At 40.8% G+C, this 25,868-nt stretch overlaps 1 protein-coding gene across 1 annotated transcript; it reads right to left on the bottom strand.

Annotated features, from left to right (window-relative positions):
* Positions 1-979: 979 nt before the first annotated feature.
* Positions 980-24,455, bottom strand: LOC108435550 (protein sel-1 homolog 3). The gene is made up of 23 exons (XM_017711458.2): positions 24,133-24,455; positions 21,222-21,783; positions 20,015-20,141; positions 18,249-18,370; positions 17,129-17,244; positions 16,843-16,907; positions 15,656-15,779; positions 14,236-14,368; positions 13,750-13,890; positions 13,046-13,266; positions 12,226-12,405; positions 9,910-10,032; positions 9,082-9,222; positions 8,331-8,393; positions 7,984-8,160; positions 7,244-7,371; positions 6,217-6,300; positions 5,963-6,044; positions 5,108-5,183; positions 4,916-5,010; positions 4,131-4,258; positions 3,770-3,951; positions 980-2,627 (listed from the first exon to the last, which is right to left on the bottom strand). Exons 1-23 carry the CDS (start codon positions 24,196-24,198, stop codon positions 2,344-2,346), a joined length of 3,420 nt encoding a protein of 1,139 aa, XP_017566947.2. The 5' UTR covers positions 24,199-24,455; the 3' UTR covers positions 980-2,343.
* Positions 24,456-25,868: the final 1,413 nt, after the last annotated feature.

The following is a 25,868-nucleotide window of genomic DNA, read 5'->3' as shown; positions in this document are numbered from 1 at the left end:
GACTTTTGACGCCCTCTTTTGGTGAAGAAGGACATACACACCCTTGATATCTCAAAACTAGCAGGATTTCCCACTAAAGCCTTAACGCAACATTTTGCTGGATTCTTTTATTTGATGTATAGATGGATGTTATTTGGTTTTATAGCAGCTGCAGTTATGAGCTGGACCTGACAGGGGGATTCCACCAATGTTTTAAAATTGCTGCATCATTCAAGCACTGAGACATGAACAGTCATTCAGAGTGGTTTGATGTGAAATGGTTAATTGTAGAGAAATACTGACTGATTCCTTTACAGTGGAGGTGATGGGAACCAGGGGGCGTGATGTCTACAACACAAATATAGCCTTTTTTTACTTACTATATATGTTTTCTTTGGGGACTTTTTGCCTCATAAACTCCCTGCAAGTACCTTTCCACAAAGAATGGATTTAAAATATACATATTTTAAACTTTATCATCAATCAATGTGTCATGCATCCAGTAGAGCATCTGGAACCATTCCATATGATAACTTTTGTGAGGGGCCTTTTAGAGGCATTAAACTATCAGAGGTCTGGTTCCTATCACTACTGTCTTTAGAATGAGGCACTAACACTGAACCACTCCAGCAGTACGACTGCTTAAGAACCTTGTGGAATTCCACTTTAATGATTTAATGATCTGGACATGATGTTACCATCAACAATAATAAAAAGGGTGACCAAATTTATGCAGATCATCATTTCATAAATGACAGCTTTGACCTTTGCGCTGCATGACCACCTCAGCCTGTTGCAAAATGAAGATGTTTTCGTCCAGATAAGGACTTCCTTGACCTTACGTGAAGTGCCTCCTTGTGCCTGCCACCTATTATCTGTAAGCTTAATCACTGGGACCATACATGTGTCATGTGCGTGACATGCACTAGGCCTTGAGCTGCAAAAAGAAAACAAAGGTGGGTGACACTATGTGAGCACAAAGGAGAGTAGAAAGGACTACTAATGTGTTCATCCCCATGTTTTTATTTCTGCTTCTAAATGATCATTTAGAGAATCAGTGGACAAATCCCTCCTTGATCTTCATCAACTGTATACCTTAGAATTGAACAGTACAACATTCACTTTAAAAAAAAAAGATGTAAACGATTTGGTGCATGTTTGGGTGATTTTTAGACCAAACTACACCTCAACAATACATTTTGAAGTCAGGGTCTAATGCTGTAATACTCAAATTAACATCAGTAGGTCCACAGCACAGTTCAATGTTTACTTGCTCCAACACAACTGACTGAATTTAGGAAGGCTTTGTTAATTAGCTGTGATTGTATTTCAGGGGTGGGAGAGCAGGAAAGCATTAAACGGTGCATTGCTGTCTCTTTCCTAGAGTGGATTTGATGAGCACTAGGCTATTGAGTATAGGCAGAAAACTGCACCCCCCTACTGGCCAGAGCTGAAACTGCAGTATTGTGTTCAAATCAGCACAAATGAAAATGATGTGACAATATTAAAATGCCTAATTTTCAGATTAAAGAATGGCATCATTATGTAATCCAGATTGCAGGCAAAATAAATTCCAAGTGGCGTAAACATCTAAGCACTGGTGCCATTGTGGGAATCTGCCCTCCGGTGATGCCAGTCATCAGAGAGTCGAAGAGAACTGGAGATAGCATGGCCCCCCCGTTCTTTCTCTCCCCCATCACTTTGAATGGAGTGAGCAAAAGTGGGTGCCTGTTAGCTGATAACTGAATTAACTGTTACCGTTCTCCTCCAAGTGAGTTGAGTGGCAGTTTGAAAAGATGCTTCAGATGTCTCAGAGGACGCTAGTGCTGGTCTTCATTCTCCCAGCTTAGTAACACTGTGCGGTGGGGGCAGACCTAACTAGTGGGTGGGAATCAGCCAAAGCTATAATGGGCAGAAATACTAAAATAACAATAATATGGTGTAAAATTTTTGGCAAACGCACAGAGCATATGTCTGTAAAGGCAATGTCATCAGTCTTGGTCTTAAAAATATAATGGCTCCCAAGTAGTTCTTGGCTTGGACGCACGGTTCTAAGAAAAAAACCTTAGTTTTAGTATAAAACGTTCACATTTTGTGAAGCCTCTTCAAACTTTTCAAAAGTTCTGCACACTTATGTATCTCATTTACAAAAATAGGTTTTTAAGATTCTAAACATTCAAAAATGTATCCAACGAGAGGCTCTTTAGGGAACCAAAAGTGGTTCTTCTATGGCACTGCAACAAGGAATTATTTTAAGAGCATCTGTGCATAAAAGATGAATGTCCATTGCCCCCACCCATTGTCTCCTCACGTTCATAGGACTGTTTTCTTCTGTAGTTTAACACCATTGTGTGTCCCCTTCATTTAAAACAGATGAGAGATAAACATGGTGCAGAGGGCGCACACATAGACTCCAGTCACCATAATCACCAGGTCAGCTGCTTCCCGCAGTGGTCGGCCGTTCTGGATCATACTGGATCGGCCATTCTGTTCTAAATGAGTGAGAACTGAGGGAACTTGACGTCCTCTTTGATGGGCAGCTGCATCTAATACTCTTTCCCAGTTCACCTGATTGGCAGCATCTGATTCCCTTTGCCTCTCTGATGATCCGTTAGAAAGTCTGCCCATGTGAGCTGCAGAGCAGTAGGCTGGAGAAAAAATAAAGATCTTTTTCAGTTGAAAATCATAGTAGCTATGCTAACTACTGTTAAAGCAACGCCTAATATCTCAATATTCAACCATCTGTGGTGATGCAGTAGGTGTCTTTACCTTTGCACTGACACCATAAGGTAAATGACACTACATTAAGATTTTCCAACTTAATATGAATATGCATCCTTCTGATGATGCATCTTGAAGGTGGGAGGAACCGCTCTGGCCTGGATTTTTGAGGAAATGCAGACGGAAGGCTAAACGTTCTGTTAGGAAGCCAAATATCTTCAGTTAATAAATTATGTAATTGTCTTTAATTTATCTCTGCAATGGAGACAATGGATGCCATCCTGGTTGTATTTGCTAGCCTATAGCTCAGTGGCTAGGCTAGCAGTCAGGACTGTTTGACACCACAGGGATTCCCAATGGCTGTATGACATATTTGGGTATTACAGTGAGAGAACATACTAGGCAGGAATGTCCCTTCAAGCGAAACACTTAATGTTACTTAAACACCTTGTTTATTGTTTTTCAGCTGTTTTTCTAAAAAAATGGACAAAAGTCTAAAAAACAGCAGGTCATCCGTAACCACATAAACTAGTCTGCTTGAGTTTAACTCAAGTCTTCCACTAATTAGCTTCCATTACTTGTTAGCTACATTTGTCTTGTAGCTCCTGTATAAAACTAAAGTAGTAAACATCAGACACTGAACTGTGATCAAACATATTTGGGGTAAAAAATCGTGTACATTAGATTTTTTGCTAATTGTATCTCTTCAAGCTCATTTGCCAACACAACCTCCCGATGAGATCAGAGTGCTACAGTGGCATGAACTCATATATAATTCATAAATTCAATGATGCATTCTAGCATTGAATGTTTTCTTTACTAAGATATGGTCACAGCAAAGGGTTGAATGGATTCAGCATCTAATGCAGCTCATCTTACACTTAAATTGTCATCTGTTACTGTCTAAAAAAACATGCATCTCCAACATAGTAACTTACAAGAGAAGGCAAATTGTTCTTAACTTGGTGGGTAAAGTGGCAAAAATATCACGTCACAATACTTTAAGACATTTTCACAACACACGATATGTAACGCAATATTTTGTCACAGACACGAAAGAGCTGCTTACAGAGAGCGCTTTGTATCCCAATGCCCAGCACAAACAGGAGGAGAACTGCGAGGGTCCACCAGGCCAGGGTCAGCTGCATGGTGCTGTGAGTGAAATCCCACCAGGCTTTTCTCACCTGCACCCCAAACAGAGCCAGAGCGCATGGACTCATGTCATCCTTTTCTCCTTCAAACTCCCTGCATCTGCAGAGCGCAGCAGAAAGAACGGTGAGAAACAGTGTGAGAAACAGATTTTCTCCAAAAGAAATGCAAGATTTAATGAGTATAATTAGCGTAATGAGTATAACTGATTATAATCAATTCTAACGTTACATAATCTCCATAATCCCCACGTTTATATCAACAGTATCCAAAGTCCACACCTTAGCAAGAGAATCTCCACCACAGCTCTCTTGTTCAGCTGAGCCTCAGCTGGAATCTGCATCTGCGCCAGAACGTTCCAAGGGATGCTGTATCCTTCTTCAGTGAAAACTGCTAGATTATATATTCCCTAGGAGCACAAACATAACCTCAGATAAGAAGCCAGTGAAATTGTAATAAAAATTATAAACAGCCTCTGGAAAACCCTTTACAAAAATACACTTTATTTCCTGTTAAAGTAGATGAAGTAGACTCCAGATATTATTTCAAAAACCACTTTGTTTCTATGTTTAATGTGTAGGCTTAGTACAAAAAAGAGGAAACAACTACATGCATTGTGCCTATATTTTTAATACAGGGTGAAACAATATTTAATGGAAAATTATAAAGAAGTCTATATAATGTAATATGAAATTATTCCGTATTTAGTGTGTCCACTCTTTGCCTTCATTAGAGCTGATATTCCTTTCAGGAGACTCCCTTTCGGTTGTTTAAAGAAATCTGCAGGGCTGTTTTTTCCACACTAACAAAGTTCAGTCTTAGAAGTTGGTTGCATTTTTTTGCAATCAAGTAGTTACAATATTAGGTTCAATCAGACTATAAAACCTTACTAGATCTCAGATGTTCTTGTTCAAAGAACATCTACACATCATTTCAGACTCATAGTTCTCACTTGTCACAGTGAAAACACGGACAGAAACACCCATTTTTCAGATCTAAAGCAAGAGTGGAGCTTGATTTTCTCCTCTCTCAAAGATGAAAGCTTTAAGTGGAGAATGTGTGTTACCTGAGGACTGCCCTGCAGCGCTGCTCTGCTATAGAGGGCTATAGCCTTGACCATGTCACCTACAGCACTGTAGTGATCTCCCATCTTCAGAAGACCTGGGAGAGAGATGGGGGAGGTTTCTGTTACTTTCCTTTTTTTTTTTGCTAAGCAGTAAGTGAAGGACCAGCACACTCAGTAGGCCCTACAACCTACCAGATTCATGAGGAGCGTAGTTATAGGTGGAGTAGTTATGATACCTCCACTGGCAGGAAGTGCCGTGCTTCAGTACCTGTCGTGAAAAGGAGATATGCTGTATGTTGAGCTGACTGGTGTTAAAACGCATCTGCTAGCATGGAAGTTAAACTGCGAGTTCAAAGAACGTATTAAATTTACGCTTTTTCGTTTTCCCCTTTCCACAAGTGTTGATCAGCCAAGCCATGTTTGGTGTGTTTACTCAGCAAATAATGACTTTATCAGGCACATAATTTCTGACAATGCATTGCGTGATGTTATCAGTAAAACTGGACCAAAACAGCACCAGACGTCTGTCCATTTTAATGGATAACCTGTCATACTGCTCAGAAAGTGTGATATGAAGCAAGCCTGTTTGAGTCTGCACAATGCTAACTGATCATACGCTTTCATTACACATGATCTACATTAACCTCACAGCTCTGGTGCAAAACCAAATAAGCAAAAGCACAGATGTCTTTGCCACAGACCACATTCAGGCCTGAGGATGATTTTTCAGATACAGGTTTTTAAATCACAGGTTTCCACCATATATCATCCTAACATTGGGATTTTGCAACAGCAATGTAACTGTGGTGAAAAAAGCCATATAACAACAGGCCTATGGTTCAAATTCATGCCTCACTCCTTAAGGAGACAGCAGGCACAAATCCACCAAGACATATTTGGGGTCTGAGGTTTGCTTCACTGGTTGTGCTCTGGTGCTATGAGGCAAATGTAGCTGGGAAATAATGGAAGCTTATGACATCATGAGCCCAGTGAGTAAACGTTCACAGGCGGCGCCATGAAAGGTGCTTTAGTGGAGAACGGGATTACCTCACATAGGTGGGCAGCATTGTTCTGCGCCACAACAAGACCAGTCTCTGCTAACATGGCGTATTTGAGAAGAGCCTCATCCCTTACACAAAACAACACACAAAAACGGACACACGGTTTAGAGTAGAAAAACTGCTCTGTCACTCTGACTTGTTTGAAAAGTTGCAAAATCATAAGGCAGAAATACTTTACGCTGCACTGAAACACTGAATCTTCAGTAAGACACAGAATGGACGGATGAAAGTGTCTCTCACCATGATCCTCGTTGATAAGCTTTCAGAGCTTCTCGGACTGTGTAGCCCAGGTGGCCATTCCTTTCACTGACCTCCTTCAGTAGACTGTGGAAATAACCAACCAAAGTCAAACCACGACAAAACCCATACCTGGACTTGCTGAGTCTAAGGCCCAACTGATACACTGGTTGGCTGATAAAACCAGTAAAAATGCCGCTGATAAACACTGTTATCAAATGGCCTGTTTTATATATGCTCAGTCAATATGACTTTATCGATTACATGCTTGTACAGACACCTAAACTGACAGTAACCACCTATTCATTTCTATTGAGGTGAGAGTGGCTAAATGATCGAGCCGAACACACAACACTATGATAATGGAAATAACAAAAACACGCAAATGCATCCAGATCTAACCCATCATAAGAACAACATAACCTACCTTTCAATGAAGAAATGGATGAAAGATAAGAGCTAAAAGAAACAAAATTGCTAGGAATTCTATGAAGCTCTGCATATCTGCAACAAACTGGAGTCTTATTGCTTATTTTTGATCATATTAAATATACTGACTGGGTATCATGTATGAGATTATTTAGGTCAGTCTTGTATTGGTCACAAAATTCTCATGCCGGTCTGGCCTAATCTGGGCTAGCCATAAACTCTAACAAGGGCAAAGTCCTGTCAGACATCAGGACAGAGGAGGAAGTGTAATGAGGCCGCCACACCAAAACACTCAGGACACTCTTTATCTGTTAGAGAATTAGATTTGATTTTCAGTTTAACTGTTGTGGTGATGTTTGCTCTACAAATGTAAACAAGTTCCAACCAAATCACATTACATTTCTGCGACATCTGCTTTAAGAATGTGGTTTATTTTGCATTTTCATTGGTTAATTTGGTTTTCCAATTACTTCCAGGATGTTCTAGAGTCAACCATTACAACTGCCAGGCCAAAAGCATTTCAACATAGTGGTCTAAATCACCGTCCAAACACTGGCTTTTAAGCGTTCCTTGTCACTCAATGAAGCCCTGAATAACATACATCACAGCTTTCTCAGGGTCTCTGCGAACTCCTGCCAGCAGTCCTCTGGAGAGAGACGACGCAGCCTCCACTGCCCCCTCCACATGCCCCAGCTGACCAGCCTTCAGGAAACACTGAAATGCTGCAGTCTGAAACACAGAGAATGCAGAAATATGCTGTCTAACATAGAGGCAGATGAGCATGTAGATGTAGAGGCTGCATGAGTATTTCACTGTGAACTATACACAATCACTATTTTACATCAAAACGTGACGCTGTGCTCTACAACAAACAGCTGAAGATATGCTTCACACAATACAACGCACCTATTTAAATGCACCAGCCAGTTAGTTTCAATGTGCTCTAATGGTTTGAAGGAAACAACTGTCTTAGATAGACTTCTGTCTTAGAAGACAGTTCATAGGAAACAAACTAATATTAATTCTTCCATTTTTAATGCTATAATTCAGGATTTCCATGGGCCACCAGTGGGCTGTGAAGCACTCTCTAGTGGTCTGCAGGCCTGAACTCGGGGCATAATAGTTTGTAGTGGGCTGGTAGAGACATATGGAAAACATAGGCTGTAGTCTGTGAACAATAAAGCTGTAAATAATCGTTATTTCATTCTGAATAAATAGCAACATTTAGAAAGCATCAGCTAAAATATGAATAAACAGAATTTTCTTTAAATATTTAAACCTACCACCTATTTCAGTATTGAAATGTCTGTATTGTGCTATCTGTCTGCAGCTGCTGCCTACCTCATTCTTCCCAGGTGTGTCTGGATTGGCCCCATTCAGGTGATAAACGCCCAGGTTGAACACCCCATCCTTGCTGCCATTTTGAGCTGCCAGGTCAAAGTAATACACGGCTTTTCTGTCATCTTTCCCTGTAGTGCTGTAGTACCAACCCAGGCCATTCAGAGCAGTCACGGCACCCTGACAAACACATACTACAGTTATCACCCCCACAGACACACATATATAGTCAAATCACTCCTCCTAGCTTGTTAGACACCAAATAGTAGAAAGATGGACAAGGTCTATTTGTAATATATACTCATATATCTACACACACATATATATGTATATATATATAGCACACTCACCATGTCAGCTGCCGTCTGCAAGAGCTTTAATCCCAGTGTTCGGTTCTTCTTCACTCCAGTTCCCTGATAAATATATAAATATGATCTAATAATTGATATGATCACCACACAGTCCAGACCTCCTTTCACTAGTATTCACACCTACACTGGCCCTCAGTGTTAAAGTTAGCTCTGAATGTGGCCCATACTTCAGCTCTTCACTCTCACATCTACAGAAATGACAGTTTCACAGTAGTTGCTGAATAATTAATGGACGTTACTGAATTATTCAAAGTAGTTACTGAATATTTGTAGGAATTCAATAATTTAACTATTAAGTGAATAATTAATAGTAGTACAGTACTTACACATTAGTTTTATAGTATATACTAAGTAATGTATAGTATATACACTGAGCAATTCGCTGTAGATACTGAGTGATGTATAGCATAGAGTAATTTATGCACCTGAGTAATTTCTAGTAGACACAATAAGTACTATATAGTACATACTGAGTAATTAACAGTATATACATTAAGTAATTTATACTACATTGTGAGTACTTTACAGCAGACAGAGTAATTGATGGTAGATGCTGTGAAAAGTTCAGTAGTTACTGAATAATTCATAATTTCCACGGAATAATTAGTTGTAGATACAGAATAGGTTCCTGAATAATTCATAGTAGTTATGGAGTAAAACATAGGTACTACTATTCACACCTACACTGGCCCTCAGTGTTAAAGTAAGCAGATTTAAGACGCAGGCTGACCTTCAGCAGGAGGATACCATAGTCGTACATGGCTGTAGCGTCGGTCATCTCCAGGGCACTCCTAGCATGCCACTTCACTGCTTCGCTGATGTTCTTCGTCACACCATTACTGCCCCAGAACAACATCCGCGCCAGTGTTTTCTACCACATGAGCACACAACAACCTCGCTGAAACCTTATACGTAGGCACACCGAACCAAACTGAAGAACAAATGCACTTTAAAACCACTTCAAACAATAAAAGCCATAATTATCGCTGACAGTTAGGGGTGAGAGATACGGCAAAAATAAAATATCATGATAGCTTTTTATAATACTCGATATGCATTGACATGATTTGTTTTTATTAAATTTAATAAGTTGGACCAAACACAATAGAACCTGTAGCACCTCATATAAAGATACTATAACAATAAGCCTACAAGTATGTTTTTTATTCAGTGTTTCACAAACTGCACTGCACTAAATTCAGTTAAACAGGCCTAATTACGCTCACTTTGTAATTTCAGTGCTCTTAAAGCACTGACGATATCCACTATCATCATAAGAAAAGTGCACTGTGACATAATTTATCATGATAACAATAAAATATCACCATATTGTCCACCCCTACTGACAGTTGCAAAAGCCCAAAGTAACCCTCTCTCACTCATAACTCACTGAAACAGAGAATTTGGCTTGAATGTGTAGATTTGAAACTTTAGTACAGTCCAATATATACAGGAATGCATGAATGACAGCAACTCATGATGCATAAATAATTACTTAACTGCAAATGTAATTAGCAGTGAAAGCAGATGCGTTGGCGTGTATGTGATGACGCAGTACCTGAGACTCGATGTGTCCCCTCTCAGCCTGCAGTCTAAGGAACTGCACAACATCCCCCTCCTCCCCCGCCTGCATCTGCAGCTCCTCCGCATTTGTCACACGCACATGTTCAGTGATGGATTGCTATGAAGCGTCATAAAGGGTTAAATCACTTTGACAATGATTAGACTGCACTACACTTAAGACCCCTTAAACTCTGTATGTGGCCCATACTTCAGCTCCTCACTCTCACATCTACAGAAATGACAGTTTCACAGTAGTTGCTGAACAATTAATGGACGTTACTGAATTATTCAAAGTAGTTGCTGAATATTTATAGGAATTCAATAATTAAATTGAATAATTAATAGTAGTACAGTACTTACACATTAGTTTTATAGTATATACTAAGTAATGTATAGTATATACACTGAGCAATTCGCTGTAGATACTGAGTGATGTATAGCATAGAGTAATTTATGCACCTGAGTAATTTCTAGTAGACACAATAAGTACTATATAGTACATACTGAGTAATTATCAGTATATACATTAAGTAATTTATACTACATTGTGAGTACTTTACAGCAGACAGAGTAATTGATGGTAGATGCTGTGAAAAGTTCAGTAGTTACTGAATAATTCATAATTTCCACGGAATAATTAGTTGTAGATACAGAATAAGTTCCTGAATAATTCATAGTAGTTATGGAGTAAAACATGGTAGTTACTGAAAAATTCATAGTAGTTACTCAATAATTAATAGTGGCTATTACATGTTTTAATAACACCTAATCATCTTAAAATGCAAGAGTTTAAAACTTACGTTTAATCAGAATTTATTGTGTTGTATTAACAAACAAGGGGTTGACTAACTAACTACTTTTTACTCTATTTTCTTTTCAAATGAAAAAAAATGAACGTATTTAATGTTTTTTGTGTTTTCTTGTACTGCTGATATTCTACACAAAATACATCTTGACCAGAATACATTAATGATAACATTAATGATCTGGTCCTATAATATTACCAGGCTCCCAGATTAAAACTCAGCCAAATTCAGTCCTTTTTAGTCATTTATTCAATTATTTTTTTATGATTTTTGGAAAATAAGTAGGGCTGTCATGATTACTTAATCAACCTGGATCACTCAGAGACCTTCCAGGCCTGACTGCACTGCTTTGCAGATAAAGAGTGTATGCAAATAAACATTCAAGTATAAACTCACGGAACTAATCTAATCCCAGGCCAGAAATAGTTTATTCATGCAAATACAGACACAGAATGCAAAACCAGCTTGGACAAGGTCCTGGGTTTTCTCTTCAGACAACTGCTGTTTTGATTGGCTAAAACAACACAGTACTAACAGATCATTCACGAGTACACGCTGCCAACTACATTTACATTTACAGCATTTAGCAGACGCTCTTATCCAGAGCAACTTACAAGAAGTGCTTTGTCTGTCTAGAGAAAGTGTCTTTGCTAGTTACCAATAGGTTAGAGAGTAAGACAGTCCTGAGCTCAGATACTGCTAGAAATAAAAAGTCACTGTGGATACCGAGAGAAAAGGAACTTGAACACAGAACAATACAGTGCAATACACAAGTGCAGTACAACTCAATACAATCAATACTTAATTCAGTGCTCATATTTCTCATGACTGAACATGTTCTCCAAATAACCGGAGAAATATTCAAGAAATCTGAAGAAAATATGGTAAAGGATTTAGAGCATCCGCTATCACTGCAACTCTGAACTGATGGGAATCTAGTAGCTAATGTGCTTTGTATCTCTCAACACAGTGCAAAAACGTCCAGCATCTGTGTTCCTACAAAAGGCTCAGTTACAGCTCACAGAGCAGGCAACTGTTTGCAATAGACCCTGCAGAACGTTCACAAAGATGTGCAGACAGGAAATCAATACAGAACTGACAGGATCAAGATGTGGCTAGCTTAGTTTACCCACACATAGTTGGAGCGTCTGAGACTTCCAGACAAGCAGCACGAGCTGCATGCTTAATTTTAAAAGCGCTTCAATAGATTTACATGTTAAATTCAGAAATAATTGGACAAAATCGCGAACTCTAACAGATACTGTGAGGATTTGGGTGAATTCCTGTGATCTCAAGATCCCACATTCCTGGAGGGTCTGGATCTTCAATTCCATTCTCCACTAATCTAACTAATGCCCTTACGATTAATACCACATACAGTTGTGCACTTGTTGGTGTACTTGAACAACCAAATCTGTTGCTTCTGCAGAACAATTGGGCGTGTTGGTGTTGGTGATGTGTAGGGTCAGTAGATGTGCATTGTTGAAATTCTCGGAGCTGCTCACCTCAGAGTCCTGGATTTTATCTCGATCGATGCTGGTCTGTCGGCCCACGTTGGCGTAGTAACCATACGCAACGTCCTGGTCCTTAGGAAAGCCATCCAGACCCTGCATGTGCTTATAACCCAGATGAAGCAGAGACAGACGCTCATCTCTTAAACCTCCCATCAGGCTGTAGACATGACCCTGTGAATGTGGACATGAAAGGTCCAAAAGTTCAAAGACTAACATGACTTTCCATGCTGCTGCACAAATGCAGCAAACAAACAGATCCGCTAAACCATTCAAGCCCCTGAAGGGACGTGTTTTTTTTTGTTGTTGTTTTACTATCAAGTGAGCACCCGATACTATGTCGTGAGCACCCAACACTATCAGGTAAGAACCTGATATTATGTGGTGAGCACCCAATATGATCAGGTGAGCACCCCATACCATGTGGTAAGCACCCAACATTATGTGGCGAGTGCCAGATACCATTTGGTGATCACCACATACTACCAGGTGAGCACCTGATACTATGCAGTGAGCACCCGATATTACGTGGTGAGCACCTGATGTTATGCAGTGAGCACCCAATACTATGCGGTAAGCACCCAATATTATGTGGTGAGCACCTGATATTATGTCGTGAGCACCCAATACTATCAGGTAAATACCTGATATTATGTGTTGAGCACCCAATATTTTGTGGTGAGCACCCAATACTGGGCAAGGACGAGGCTGAATTTATACCCGAAATATTACACAGAGTGCTGGTTTAGATCCAGCACCCAATATACATCAAAAACACAAAACATTCCAATGTCCGCTGTACACTGACCCCTACCTTCTCCTGGTCCACTGGCAGCCCGAGGCCAGCTAGGTGTAAAGTGGCGAGCATGAGGGAGGCCTGGTGATGACCCCAGCAGGAGCACACCTGCAACAGCTCCAAAAGAGAAGACACAACCTCTGGACCAACACCAACGCCTCCTACTTCACTTAACCCCCTGACCACATCCTGGAAGAGCTGCTGACTCAAGAGCAAAATTCTTCTGCTGCTCCACAGGCCTGCAGGAAGGAGCGAAAACAGGCGAATGCATGAAATGTGAATTAATACAACACAATAACTCTGCTATGACCACATCAATGGGAATGACTACTAACTTTATCACTGATAGTGAAGATATTGAAGCGGTAGAAAACTGGTGGATCAATAAAAAACAACAAAGGATCCAGCAGTCAGGAAACACGACACAGACTGGCACTCAACAGAACAAGGATGAAGGAGTTTAAATATATAATGATGCGCATTTACAAACAGAGATCAGAGCCGTTCGGGCTCTTTCTGTGCTTGTTTATAGATGTACCTAAAAACCTATATAAACCTATATAAACCTATATAAACAGACACACTAGTATATTCCTTATTTTCTTAAAAAGTAAAGATAATGATAGCATACAGTTAATCAGGGGAAGGTAACAAGAGGAATTACAGTCTTGTCAGTTGCACTCAGTATGTGTGCTGTATGAAAGCTTTAAAGGTGCTGAGACCTGAGTTCAGTTCTTCTTCCTGCGTCCTTAGAATCTTCAGTGCAGCGCCGTATTTGACCTGCTGATCCCAGGACCACGTCTGTGTGCATCTCGGCTGAGCAAACGTCCTCCTTAGCCCCTCATAATACGACTCGCACACATCTGAAAGACCATGGCACAAACAATGTAGTCATCATATTATCTGTTTTCTCCAGTATAGTAGATACAACTCAATCGGAATGAAGAACACTGATGCAACTAAAATCGAGAGGTGGAAAGAGAGCAAGGTGTCTATAAATTCAGAAAATCGTGTAACGTCCTCCTCGCCTTTGTCCATGTCATCATTCCACTCTCAGATGAAGACAGAAAGGGCGCACTGTCAGCTGATTACTAGACAACCAATAAAATGTTTCAATCATTTCAACCGACATGAGTCTGTAATTCAGAGATGGACTGGCTTTTTTACACTAGGCTACAAGCAGAGAAACAAGCAGCAGAGAGGCTCACCATTGTTGTGTCTGACTCGGCCGTCTTGTAGAGCGTATAGAAAGCCTGAAGTGACCCATCTCATCTCCTCACACTCTGTGTGGGCTTCGTCCAACAGCTTTAGGGTCCTCGCAGGAGACAGAGGATTCACCACCTCAAACGAAAATGACACATAAAATGACATAAAAATACAAACTCATACAAACGAAAGTGAAGCCACTCGTTTGAATCAAGTGCAAAGAAATGCATTTAAACGAAAGTGTTTGTGTGGCATTAAAGCTCGTCGACTTACTGATTTATCAATCATTTTTCTTTTTGCGTTCATACAGTTGTGTGCAAAAGTTTGAAAAGCTTCAGTCAAATTAGATCATTTGTTGATATTATAAGTGAAAATACATGAGCACAAACTTTAATATCTCATTTTTTAGCATTTTCAGTGCACAGTTTCTATTTACCATGTCTTAGTTAAAAACATGCCCTAGGTTTTACCTTTTATGTTTCATTTTTCCTCCCAATATGTTAAATTCAAATTTTGAATTTAAAGTTTGTTGGAGGGGGATGAATTAGAGTGGAGACTGTAAGCCAGTCCTTCTCCTCCAAAATCAGTGTCTGAGCTCTCCAATGCGCTTCTGGAAGAACGGTCAAAACCTCCCATAAACACACTCCTAACCCCTGTGTTGAAAGCCTTCCCAGAAGAGCTGAAGCTGTTATAGCTGCAAAGGGTGCGCCGACATCATATTAAACCGTATGGATTAAGAATGAGTCTCACTCAAGTTCATATGTGTGTGAAGGCAGACGAGCGAACACTTTTGGCAATATAGTTTATGACATGGCATATGCAAATTATAATTTTGTAATCTGACTGCGGTTCTCCAGGAAATGACTTAATATCAGACTTCAACATGATTTGACCTGATTGTTTTTATTTGATTCTGGATTCATTTTTAAAATACACTCAACATTAAAATGTAACGGGAGGAACTGTTTGCTCAGTAGTGAAACGATCAATAAAAGCAATACAACGGTACATTTTTGCATGTAAATAGCCAGAGATTTTTGTCTGTTTTAGCCAAAGAAAGGAGCTCATACTTAAAAACCTAACAAATACTTATATTGTTACACTTGATAATTAATTCTAACATTTCATAATCAGTGCAGTTGAATCAGCACCTTCAATTAAATAAGTGAAAATCCATAATTAAAAAAGTTTAGGAAATAAACAGTAACTGTCCATTAAACTGTGCAGGAATGTGTTCTCTTTAGAGGATACACTCAATTGGTTTACTTGAAAAAAAAAAAAAACAACAAAACATGCAATTTGACCATCTAAACCTTTGCAAACAACTGTATGAACCATAGATACGTATACAAGGTACACATTCTACGGTATAAACAAACCAGGCTGTATCACACATGAAAGTACACAGACATGCTTTCTCACCTGTTCAGCACCTAAACGATGATATCTGATTGGTCCAAAATAGCCAAGAATGCCTGGCATGTAGATGTCACCACCAATCACAAAGTATCCTGAAGTGTCATTATGCAGAACAGAGTTCTGATACCTGGAATATATTACAGACAGTGGAGCCTCAGTCCTGGAGTTCAGTCCATTGTTTATCTTGTGTCATCCTAATTCATCTTTTTTTTCGGTGAGGTATTTATAATCTTTGAACGATGATGCATGGACTGTTTCAGTTCTTTTTTATTTGGTCTTTTCCAGAAAACATTCTCTCGACTAACTCCATCAATCATCAAAAAGACTAGTAGTTTTCTCAAATACGAATTCCTGTGAACGGCCTTAATCATTGTTATGACATTTTATTCCCTTGCACTAAGCATTTTCTATAAACACTGTAAAGGAAAAAATAAAAAAGAAGCGATTTGGAAACTTTCTTATCCTGAACCTGCTTTTAATGTCTAAAGGACTCACGTTATCAAAAATCCAGGTTTAAAAACATTGTTAAAGTCTTTGAGTCATTCATCCATCCATAATGCACTGGTTTTGGAGATGTCACAAAAAATGACATTTATGCATACAGTCACATGCAAAAGTTTGAACACACCTGCATATGGCGCTTTCTGCCAATTTTAGTGCACAATAAAATATTAAATATAAAAGGTGCCCTCACTTTTGCACAGGCCACATTTTATGCCTCAACTGATTTTCCAAAATGCTTGATTCAGCAAATAAACAGTACATGTGTTAAACTACTAAGCTATGCACAAGTGCGCTCTTACTGTGTGTGTGTAACATATTTTCACTTCAAAAATCTACAAAAGATAGGATTTCACTAGGGGTACTCAAACTTTTGCATCCAACTGTACACACCAGTATTCACCATAGAGCAGTTTAGCCCCGGCTGTTCAAGTTTAAGTTATGAGGAGTGTTTCAGCACAAGCTGCCTTTTGAACGAGGCACAACAAAGGGCAGCCAATCACAACAGAGATCGTTTACATGAAGGCACAGTAACAAAAACAGGAAAACTGAATTATGAAATGAAAGATGAATAAATCTCCAGCAAATCATGGTCGCAGACGTTTTATCATTCAGTATAAAAGTGCACAACAAAGTATCACAGCGTCCAGACCATATTAATACTTATAAACTATTAAAAATGCTCTTACTCATATGTGTGTTGTGCCTCCATCACATCTCCTGTGGGCTTTTCATATGTAATTTTGAGTTTTGCCTGCAGAAGAAAAAAGCAGCACAGCTCAGTACAATCAGAGATACAATCTATGGTACAATATACAGTCATTACTTTGTCCATATAGATCTGTATTCAACTGTCTGCACACAGCTGCAAATTCTCAGGGTTAAAAGGATAATCTCACACATTCAAACACTGCAATAAACATGGATTCTATAGCATCCCTATCATGTGTGAAAGAGAAAACAAGACTTCATTACCTTTGAGTCGTTGATGAAGAGGTCCAGCCGGATCCAGGTCCGCAGGGGCAGAAGACTGTGAGCTGTGAACGCTTTTTCCTCTCCGGAGACCAAACACATCTGCACCACCACCTCACCTTCACAGCACAGACACAAAGTCAGACAGGGCTGATTACATCTACAGAGCAAGCAATCCTTTTGAGTCTAGTATTAGTGTTTATCAGGGTTGGGGCAGATAAAGAAAATGGACGGATGTGGAGGTTCTGCGAAAACCACCATAGTATATGGCAGCACAGCATGTGGGGCAGTGAGCCATAAACCAGCCCAGTGCTGGGAGTAGGACAACACATAGAAATATAAATAATATCTCACAGCATATTAAGAAAAAGCAATAAATTCTTTCCAAAGAGCTGTGAAGCAACCAATCGTGAACATCAAGAGAACTGCATACGGAAACACAAGAGTCAGGTGGACAAAGCTGTAGAAAGTGGTAACGAACATGACCACCGCTGATGGAAACCAGCTATACAAGACTGTGGGCGGGAGCAGGACAAAAAGGACATGGTTGTGGGTGGGATCGAGACAAAGGGTGCAGATTTTCTGAAGGGGTGTGGAATGAAATCTTGAGGGAGCGGGACTAAATAAATCAGGCCCACGTAGACCTCTAGACTGATACAGGGATGTGGGAAGCAAGGATGCCAAGGGGGCTGAAACTATGCCACGAAGAATTAAGGCAGTTCTGAAGTCAAAAGGGGGTCCAACCTTTTACTAGCAACCTAATACCTAATAAAGTGGCCGGTGAGTGCATGCAACAAAAGTAGTTCTGTGTCACTGAAAACAGTAATTCCTAACTTTTGAAAGGAAATGTGTATCAAACACAATACAATGCATAATACAAATACAATATGTGCTTTGGATGCTTTCTCGGTAGCTGTACTGCTCTACATATGCAAGAAAGGAGAACGAAGAAAAAGGGCTGAGTCTTTTTTTACTGAACACAAGCCTTCATGCCTTTCAGGGACTGTCAACCACTTTCTTAAGAAAGAGAGTTTTATTCAAAACAGCAGTTTTAGCCATGCTTTTTGAGATATCAGCAAAAGCGCAGCCACAAGCATGCTGTCGCCCCCCCGAGTGCACTCACCTGAGTCTTTCAGCATTATGAGAGGCGCGCCATATTTCCTGTGCTCATTCACGTGTCTGAGGATTGCGCAGAACTTTTGGTTGCACCAGTCCAGCAGGTACAACCACACCGACAGGGCCAATCTGCAGGTGTATATTTAACAACTTGAACACACTCTCCCTTTCGCACGCCACGTTACAATGATTGACCAACTTGAGCAGCTTTACACAACTGTGTAAAACGAGACACCTGCCTGATCATTACTTCAAACCCTTCATTTTCAGTTATTAAGCTTAAGGCTTATTATAAACAGTTATACAACATATAGGAACTATAATGGTAATGACGCATGACTGATATATCATTTATGCAGTTATGAGAGTGAGGATTAGTAAGTTCAGTTACCGCAGGAATATAATATTACCCTGCATAGCAACACCACACACCAATGGAGAGTTCCTACTAGCTACCCTTTACATTTCACAATGCATAGATCAATAGAAATGATCCAAAACTGCATCAGAAAATCTTGTCAAATGAACTTCTATTAAAGGGAAATTACACTGATGTACAGTTAGGATGTAAAAGTCATTCAGAGTGGTTTGATGTGAAACAGACATCTGGAGCATTTAATGCCTTTAAAAGCTACAACACAGACATTTATCACACAAACTGATTCTGAATGTGGTGATTTGTGCCTAAAACATTAAATCGAAACAGTTTTAAAAATATATTCATAGTGGAGAGGCACACGCAGGGCCCTGTAAGGTAAAACAGCATACAAAGACAAAGTATTTCAGTTCAGTGATACTTTTTTGATCCCACAAATGGGGAAATTCCACCTCCGCATTTAACCCATCCATGAAGTGAAACACCACATACACACCAGTGAACATACACACACACACACACACACACACACACACACACACACACACACACACACACACTAGGGGGCAGTGAGCACACTTGCCCGGAGTGGTGGGCAGCCCTATCCACGGCGCCCGGGGAGCAGTTGGGGGTTAGGTGTCTTGCTCAAGGACACCTCAGTCATGGACTGTCGGCCCTGGGGATCGAACCGGCAACCTTCCAGTCGCAGGGCCAGATCCCTAACCTCCAGCCCAAGACTGCCCCTTATTTACCCCTTATTTTACTATTATTTACATCCCACCGGGTTGCTGCACAACTTTTCAATTAAAATTTCATGCTTATTAATACCTTTTTAGGACCTTAACCAAAATAAGACCATTTCCACCACATATCAACACACACTCTCAAATATGGCATGTATGTTTTATTCCAACGTACTGACTGATAAACACGGATATTCATGCTGAGATCGCACAAATCTTTTTCATTTTCTGTTTGACTCTGTTATCTGTTCTGTTCTCTAGTCTTTCTCTAGTGATCAGCTTTGACCACAGGAACACTGTCGGCTGGGGATTTTCGAGTAGGTAGACCTGAAAAACTAGACCCATGAAGCGCTTTTCATCTAAAACGTTTCTTCACAAGGCCGATCAAGCACCCTGAATGACTGTGGATACATCGCAAGTATGCAGAAGTATGTAGAAATTCTGAAAATTAAAAAACTTGGGGACTTCCTAATTCTGCTTCAGGGAGTGTGTTTCCCTTTATTATATATTTCATAGTTACTCTGACTTCTTCAAATACTGACATCTTTTTGTGACAACAATAAAGAATTCTGCATGGATTAAAAAGGCTCAGTTTTTTTTTCATCATATCATAAAGTTCAGTTTGTTTATACTGAGCGGTACTGATTCTCTGACCTGGGCTGTTCTTTAGCACGTAAGCGGGCAGTCTCCAGCTCTCTGTTGATGAAGGTGGAAAACGTACGGATGACTCCATATTTCTCTCCAGTGCTTGCAAAGGGGAACACCAGCAGATCCACGACGTCTGAAACAGCATGGTCCGATTAACAAAAGCATCAATTAGTGGCCAGACTAATCCTCAGCCTAGATATAAACCAACAGGGATTCACGATTGGAGCTGCACTGAGTCCTTAATCCATGAGGTTACTCTATGGTCAAAAAGAGAAGAACAGAGGCTAACAAACTTCACCTCCTATGCTGATAGAGGGGCATGATGTCCTGCTCTTCTTCATACTGCTCAAGTTGTTTTCTGGAAAGTTCCTTTTACATTACTTTTTTCATTATTTCAGAAGTAGCAACACTTTTACTTCAGTAACAGTAACAGTAACACTGTAACTAGACAGTAGAAGTGATTGGTTTTCATATTCTCGACTGTTACTCTGATAAGCCTCTAATGCTAGTCAGTAACAATAACAGTGACTGTAACAGTAACACTGTAACACTGTTACAAATCAGTAACAGTGACTGGTTTTCATATTCTCAACTGTTAGTCTGATAAGCCTCTAACTGTAGTCAGTAACAGTAACAGTGACTGTAACAGTAACACTGTAACACTGTTACAAATCAGTAACAGTGACTGGTTTTCATATTCTCAACTGTTACTCTGATAAGCCTCTAATGCTAGTCAGTAACAGTAACGGTGACTGTAACTTTAACACTGTAACTAGTCAGTTACACTGACTTTTTTCACAGATTGGCACATTCAAATTATTATTATACACTTTGATGACATTTTACTGAAGGGCAGCAATTGTAAGGCTGCATAACTACTACATAAGCCTTTTATGACATCTGACCTGAACCTACATTAACATTATGAAAGGTTTATTTCAACAAAAATCAGTCGTCATAAAGCTTTATGAAATTCCACCCTAGAAAATGTTATGACCATATGACTTGCTAAGAATAGCTAAGATGCACTGTAGTCCAAACCGGTTACTGTAATAGTTTTCATTAAAGTATTTAGAAGCTAATGTTTGATTAAGCTACCAGACCCAATGCTGATCACGTTCAAATGAGCTTTAATGAGGTGCTTTGCTATTTTTCTGACATACATTGCACCACATGATCCACAGCAAGTGTAACTGCTTCATTTAAAACTCACCTGACTCTGGAGAGCATTGCTCTATTCTGTCTTTGGTCACATTCCACATTAACTCGGCCCCCCACGCCACTGATCTGGTCCGTGGTTGGGCGGGACGCTCAGAAAGTGGGACCACCTGCAGGAACTTAAATGTTCTGACGAGGGATTGATGATATTGACCAATTCCAACTTTACTGCTACCGTCTCCATCTTCATCCAGATGAACCAGCCAGGCCCTGACCATCACATTGTGGGCATCCATGGGCCCCCTCATGAAAAAGTCTCTTTTGTATACCAAAGCTGGAGGAAATGCAAGCTCAATCGTTCTTGTCCTTGTCTCTCCAACCTTCGTGACATGGGTCCATGTTCTCCTGAAGCTCACAAATCCAATGGTGCGTGGAGTGGACAGAACAACTTCAACCCCTACTCTACAGGCTTTGGTACATTTGTAATTCACCTGCACACTGGATTCCACCACAGCTGTATCAGGGGCCGAATCGAACTGCACAAAATCCCCATGCTGACTCCTCTCCAGTGCAGGTGATGGTGAGTTGGTGGTGTGTTTGGAGACATCACAGTGAATCTTACGCAAAAGACACAACAGACAGCGGTTAGAGTAATAATCTAAGCTCATTCACTTGTTTGCATGTAAACAAAGTCAGCGGTTTGATATGAAACGGTTCTTTGAAGAAAAGATAGTCTTGTTTTGCAGAATAAAAAAGTAGCCAATTGTGCTTTTTAATGATTTTGTCCACAGTGCTGCTGGAGTTTTTAAGCAAGCAAGAAAAGTTTATTTATATAGCGCTTTTTACAACAGGTGTTGTCACAAAGCAGCTTTACAGAACAATCAGCGTTACAGAAAGAAAAAGAAAAGAAAATCCAGGTCCGAGCCCCCATGAGCAAGCCAGGGGAGACCGTGGCAAGAAAAAACTCCCTAAAAGAGGAAGAAACCTTGAGATGAACCAAGACTCAAAAGGGGAACCCATCCTCCTCTGGTCGACACCGGACAACAGACATTGTTAGTATAAAGTATTACAGTACGAAGTGGGAAAAACAGGCAGGCTGTGGTTAATTTGATTAGTTTATGATTAGCAGCAGCGGCAGCATCTGAGGGTGAGGACTGCACAGCGTTGTACAGCAAGGAGCTCAATGGTGGTCAAGCTGGTCCAGAAGGCTGGAGAGCAGTGGCACCTGATCAAGGCAGAAGAGGCAACAGCATCAGACGCACAGGATGGGCAGCTATTCCACTCGGCAGAGAAAGTAAAGAAAAAGACAGAGTCAGTTCTGTAAAGAGTGGCTGACCACAGATTACAGTATAACAGAGCAGCAGAGACTCTGGCAGGTCTAGATCTGACAGGGAAGACTAGTCACCAAAGGCTCGACTAAACAAGTTCGTTTTTAGCCTAGATTTAAAAACTGAGGCTGTGTCTGAGTCCTGGACATTAACAGGAAGATCATTCCAGAGCTGGGGGGCATTGTATGAGAAAGTTCTCCCCCCTGATGTAGCTTTATTAATTCTAGGTACCAGTAGTGAGCAGCACCTTGTGATCTAAGTAGGCGTGATGGTTCATAGTAGAAGAGAAGTTCACTCAGGTACTGAGGGGCGAGTCCGTTTAGAGCTTTATAGCTCAGTAACAGAATTTTATAATCAATGTGAAATTTAACTGGTAACCAGTGCAGGGCTGATAAAACTGGGCTGATATGGTCAAACTTTCTGGTTCTTGTGAGACTCTGGCTGCAGCGTTCTGGACTAACTGAAGCTTGTTGAGGCTTTTGCTGGGACATCCAGACAGCAGGGCATTACAGTAATCTAGCCTTGAAGTAACAAATACATGAACTAGCTGTTCCGCGTCCTGTAGAGATAATGCATTTCGTAATTTAGCAGTATTGTGGAGATGCAGGAAGGCTGTTCTAGTGATATTAGTTATACGTGCGTCGAAGGACAGATCAGCGTCTATCACGACACCAAGACTTTTAACAGATGAGCTTGACGCAACTGAGAAATTGTTAAGTTTAAGTGTTAAGTTAGACAGTTTGTTTCTAGCTGCTCTTGGACCAAGAAGCAGGACCTCTGTTTTATCAGAGTTAAGTAGGAGAAAGTTACTCGACATCCAGTCTTTTATTTCTATACACAGTCCTCAATCTCAAGCACCTCAGTGTCAATATCCAGCCAACAGCGTCCTGTGGGCAGCGTCCTGTGACCACCGATGACGGACTAGAGAATGACGACTGAACTACTGTCTCTGACTTTACATCCACAAGGTGGACCAACAAGGTAGGGGTATCCAATAGAGTGGACAGTGTCACTGCAGTGCTGAGAATGATCCACCATCCAAATAATACCTACCCTGAGGTGGTCCTGTGGTCCCTAGGTATTGAAGAACAGGGTAAAAGGGGGTAACAGAGTGTCAGAGAAACGGATGGACTTCAGTCTGTAGCTGTAGAACTCCAAAGTGCAGCTATACAGTAAGTGCAGCTGATAAAATGGACAGTGAGCGCAGAAACAAGGAGGTGGATGTAATGTTCAAGCTGATGAGTATCAGGGCAAAGACGGGTAAACCACTTCCCTTTAGAGCTGAAGGTTCTCTTACTTCCTGCACTAATACAATCACCCTGAACATGTGCTAGAAAGAGCCAAACAAGCGTCTGTGAGGATTTTTCTCTCAGTTAACAAAGACAACAATGAATGGCTGTTAAGGAGGAACATTAGCCACTGCAAATGTGTCAGAGAGCCAAGAGAAAACTACAAATGTGCCTCACGCCTTCAAACAAGAAAGAGAAAGAGTGAAGAAAGTCAGCAGCCTCATCCCTTTGTGCCTGAAAATGATTTATACGCATTTCTCTGCTGGAAATGAAAGAGCAACTCGCTTAATCTGCTGACAGGGAAGCCGGCTGGATGAAGCCAGGCGCTAATGTTGATATGATGGCTCACCAGGGAAAGCACCGCAGCGCACAGCGCTACTCCGCTGACGAAGCTCGAGCTCCTCCACGCCGTCATGTCGTCGCGTTTCACAGGACACCACGCCAGAGTCCAGAGAGCAGCTGAGAGGAGTGCAAACCGAAAATGATCTCTGAAATGAAGTGAGCGCTGGTGGTCAGGGCGTGCTGGGCGCCCTGCCGTGCTCAGGAATGCTGGCGCTGCTGAGCTGCGGCTGCTCTTCCGTGTGAGGGGAGGCAGGTGGGGCCGACAGAGGCACCTGCAGGCCCGACCGTCAGCACCACGGCCTGGATCTGAGGGCACGCCTGCTAGCGCTCAGAGCTTTTCTCAGATGGTTTCTGGGCACTGTGGGGCTCCTTACAGCATCATTTTGTGTGAATATCCCACAACAACGAGGCACACCTTGTAGAAACCATGAATGACTTGAAATCATTCAAAGGCAGCCAGCACCGAGGCGCCTTACTGCTCTCTCTGAGCAGCACTGGGCCGATTCCACACGAGGAAGATAGAACATTTTTCACGGTTTTTACTGATAGAATTAAATCTTTAAACATAGAAACCCTTAAGACCTTTATGGTATTCAGTAAGGCCAAACTTAAATATCACAATGATGACCAGAGGCTTTTTTTGGGATCAAATTCTTCCCACAAATTCAAACACTTGGGCCCAATCCTCTTTCTTATGTTTATCCCTACCCCTCGTCCTGTGGAGCTGTAGCTAGCTACCGGGACATTAGAATACCACTAACCATTTGTAATGAAGAAAAGGTCCACAATACATCGAAATACCACCCAGCTGAGATAATATAACGGTTATTGTAGCTTTTAATAGAGAAAATACTAACATTTGTTAGGTTTTTTTGGTCACTTGCACAGCCAACTTTTTTCTCATAAGACTCTGGTGTGTGTCTCTGAAAAACCTCTGTTTGGAGGGCCATGTAGCCCTAACACTTCACCTTACCTGTTTATCTCAACAAAAATCGGGACACCCTACCCCTCGGCGTGAGCGCACAAAATGAAGGGGTAAGGGCTAAGTGATAGGGCAAGGCGTGAAATGGGATTCGGCCTTCATTTAAATGTGCATGAATAAATTCTTCACATTTGATGGAAACTGCACTTTACATTAAAAAAGGCGTTGACGACTTTTAGGCACTCAGTATTCAGTGTTCAGACGGAGTGCTGACAGGGCTGAGCAATATGACAGTGTTGTAGCCTTCACTGCTTTCACACAAATAATGGCGCTTTATTATTCAGCTGTCGTTGACCACAGCTACACCGTACATAAGCAGAGCTTACTCTTTTCTAACAGTTCGTTTGCTACTCAGCTCACGTGTCACTCGTTCAACCCTCAGTAGAATTATGAAGCTCATGTCCTCTTCCTATTTCCCCCATTATATCAGAAACATGACCGTAAAACACCAGAGGGTGCCTCACTTGCCCAGAACTTTCCTTTAATTTTAGAAAGTTAGAAAGTGGTGGAATGTATTTCACCAAAAAAGCTAAGAAAACGTGCCTGCATGTTTCTTTTTATTGATTTATTGTTATTATTATTATTTTTACAGTCAACAGGTTTTGGTAGCAGGATGCTAGCATTACCGCTACTGAGGTCATTGAAAACTGGAAGGGTTGGCCAGTGTGATTTTTTTTACATAGTGTGTTAAACAAATCCTGGCAAAAACACAAAAGAGCTTCACTGATTTTTTTCAAAATGGCAACATTTTTCAAAACAAA

Source organism: Pygocentrus nattereri, chromosome 9 (assembly GCF_015220715.1).
Source record: "Pygocentrus nattereri isolate fPygNat1 chromosome 9, fPygNat1.pri, whole genome shotgun sequence".
Taxonomy (NCBI): Eukaryota; Metazoa; Chordata; class Actinopteri; order Characiformes; family Serrasalmidae; genus Pygocentrus; species Pygocentrus nattereri.
The sequence above is the reverse complement of the archived record's forward strand: the minus strand, read 5'-3'. Positions and strand labels throughout refer to the sequence as shown.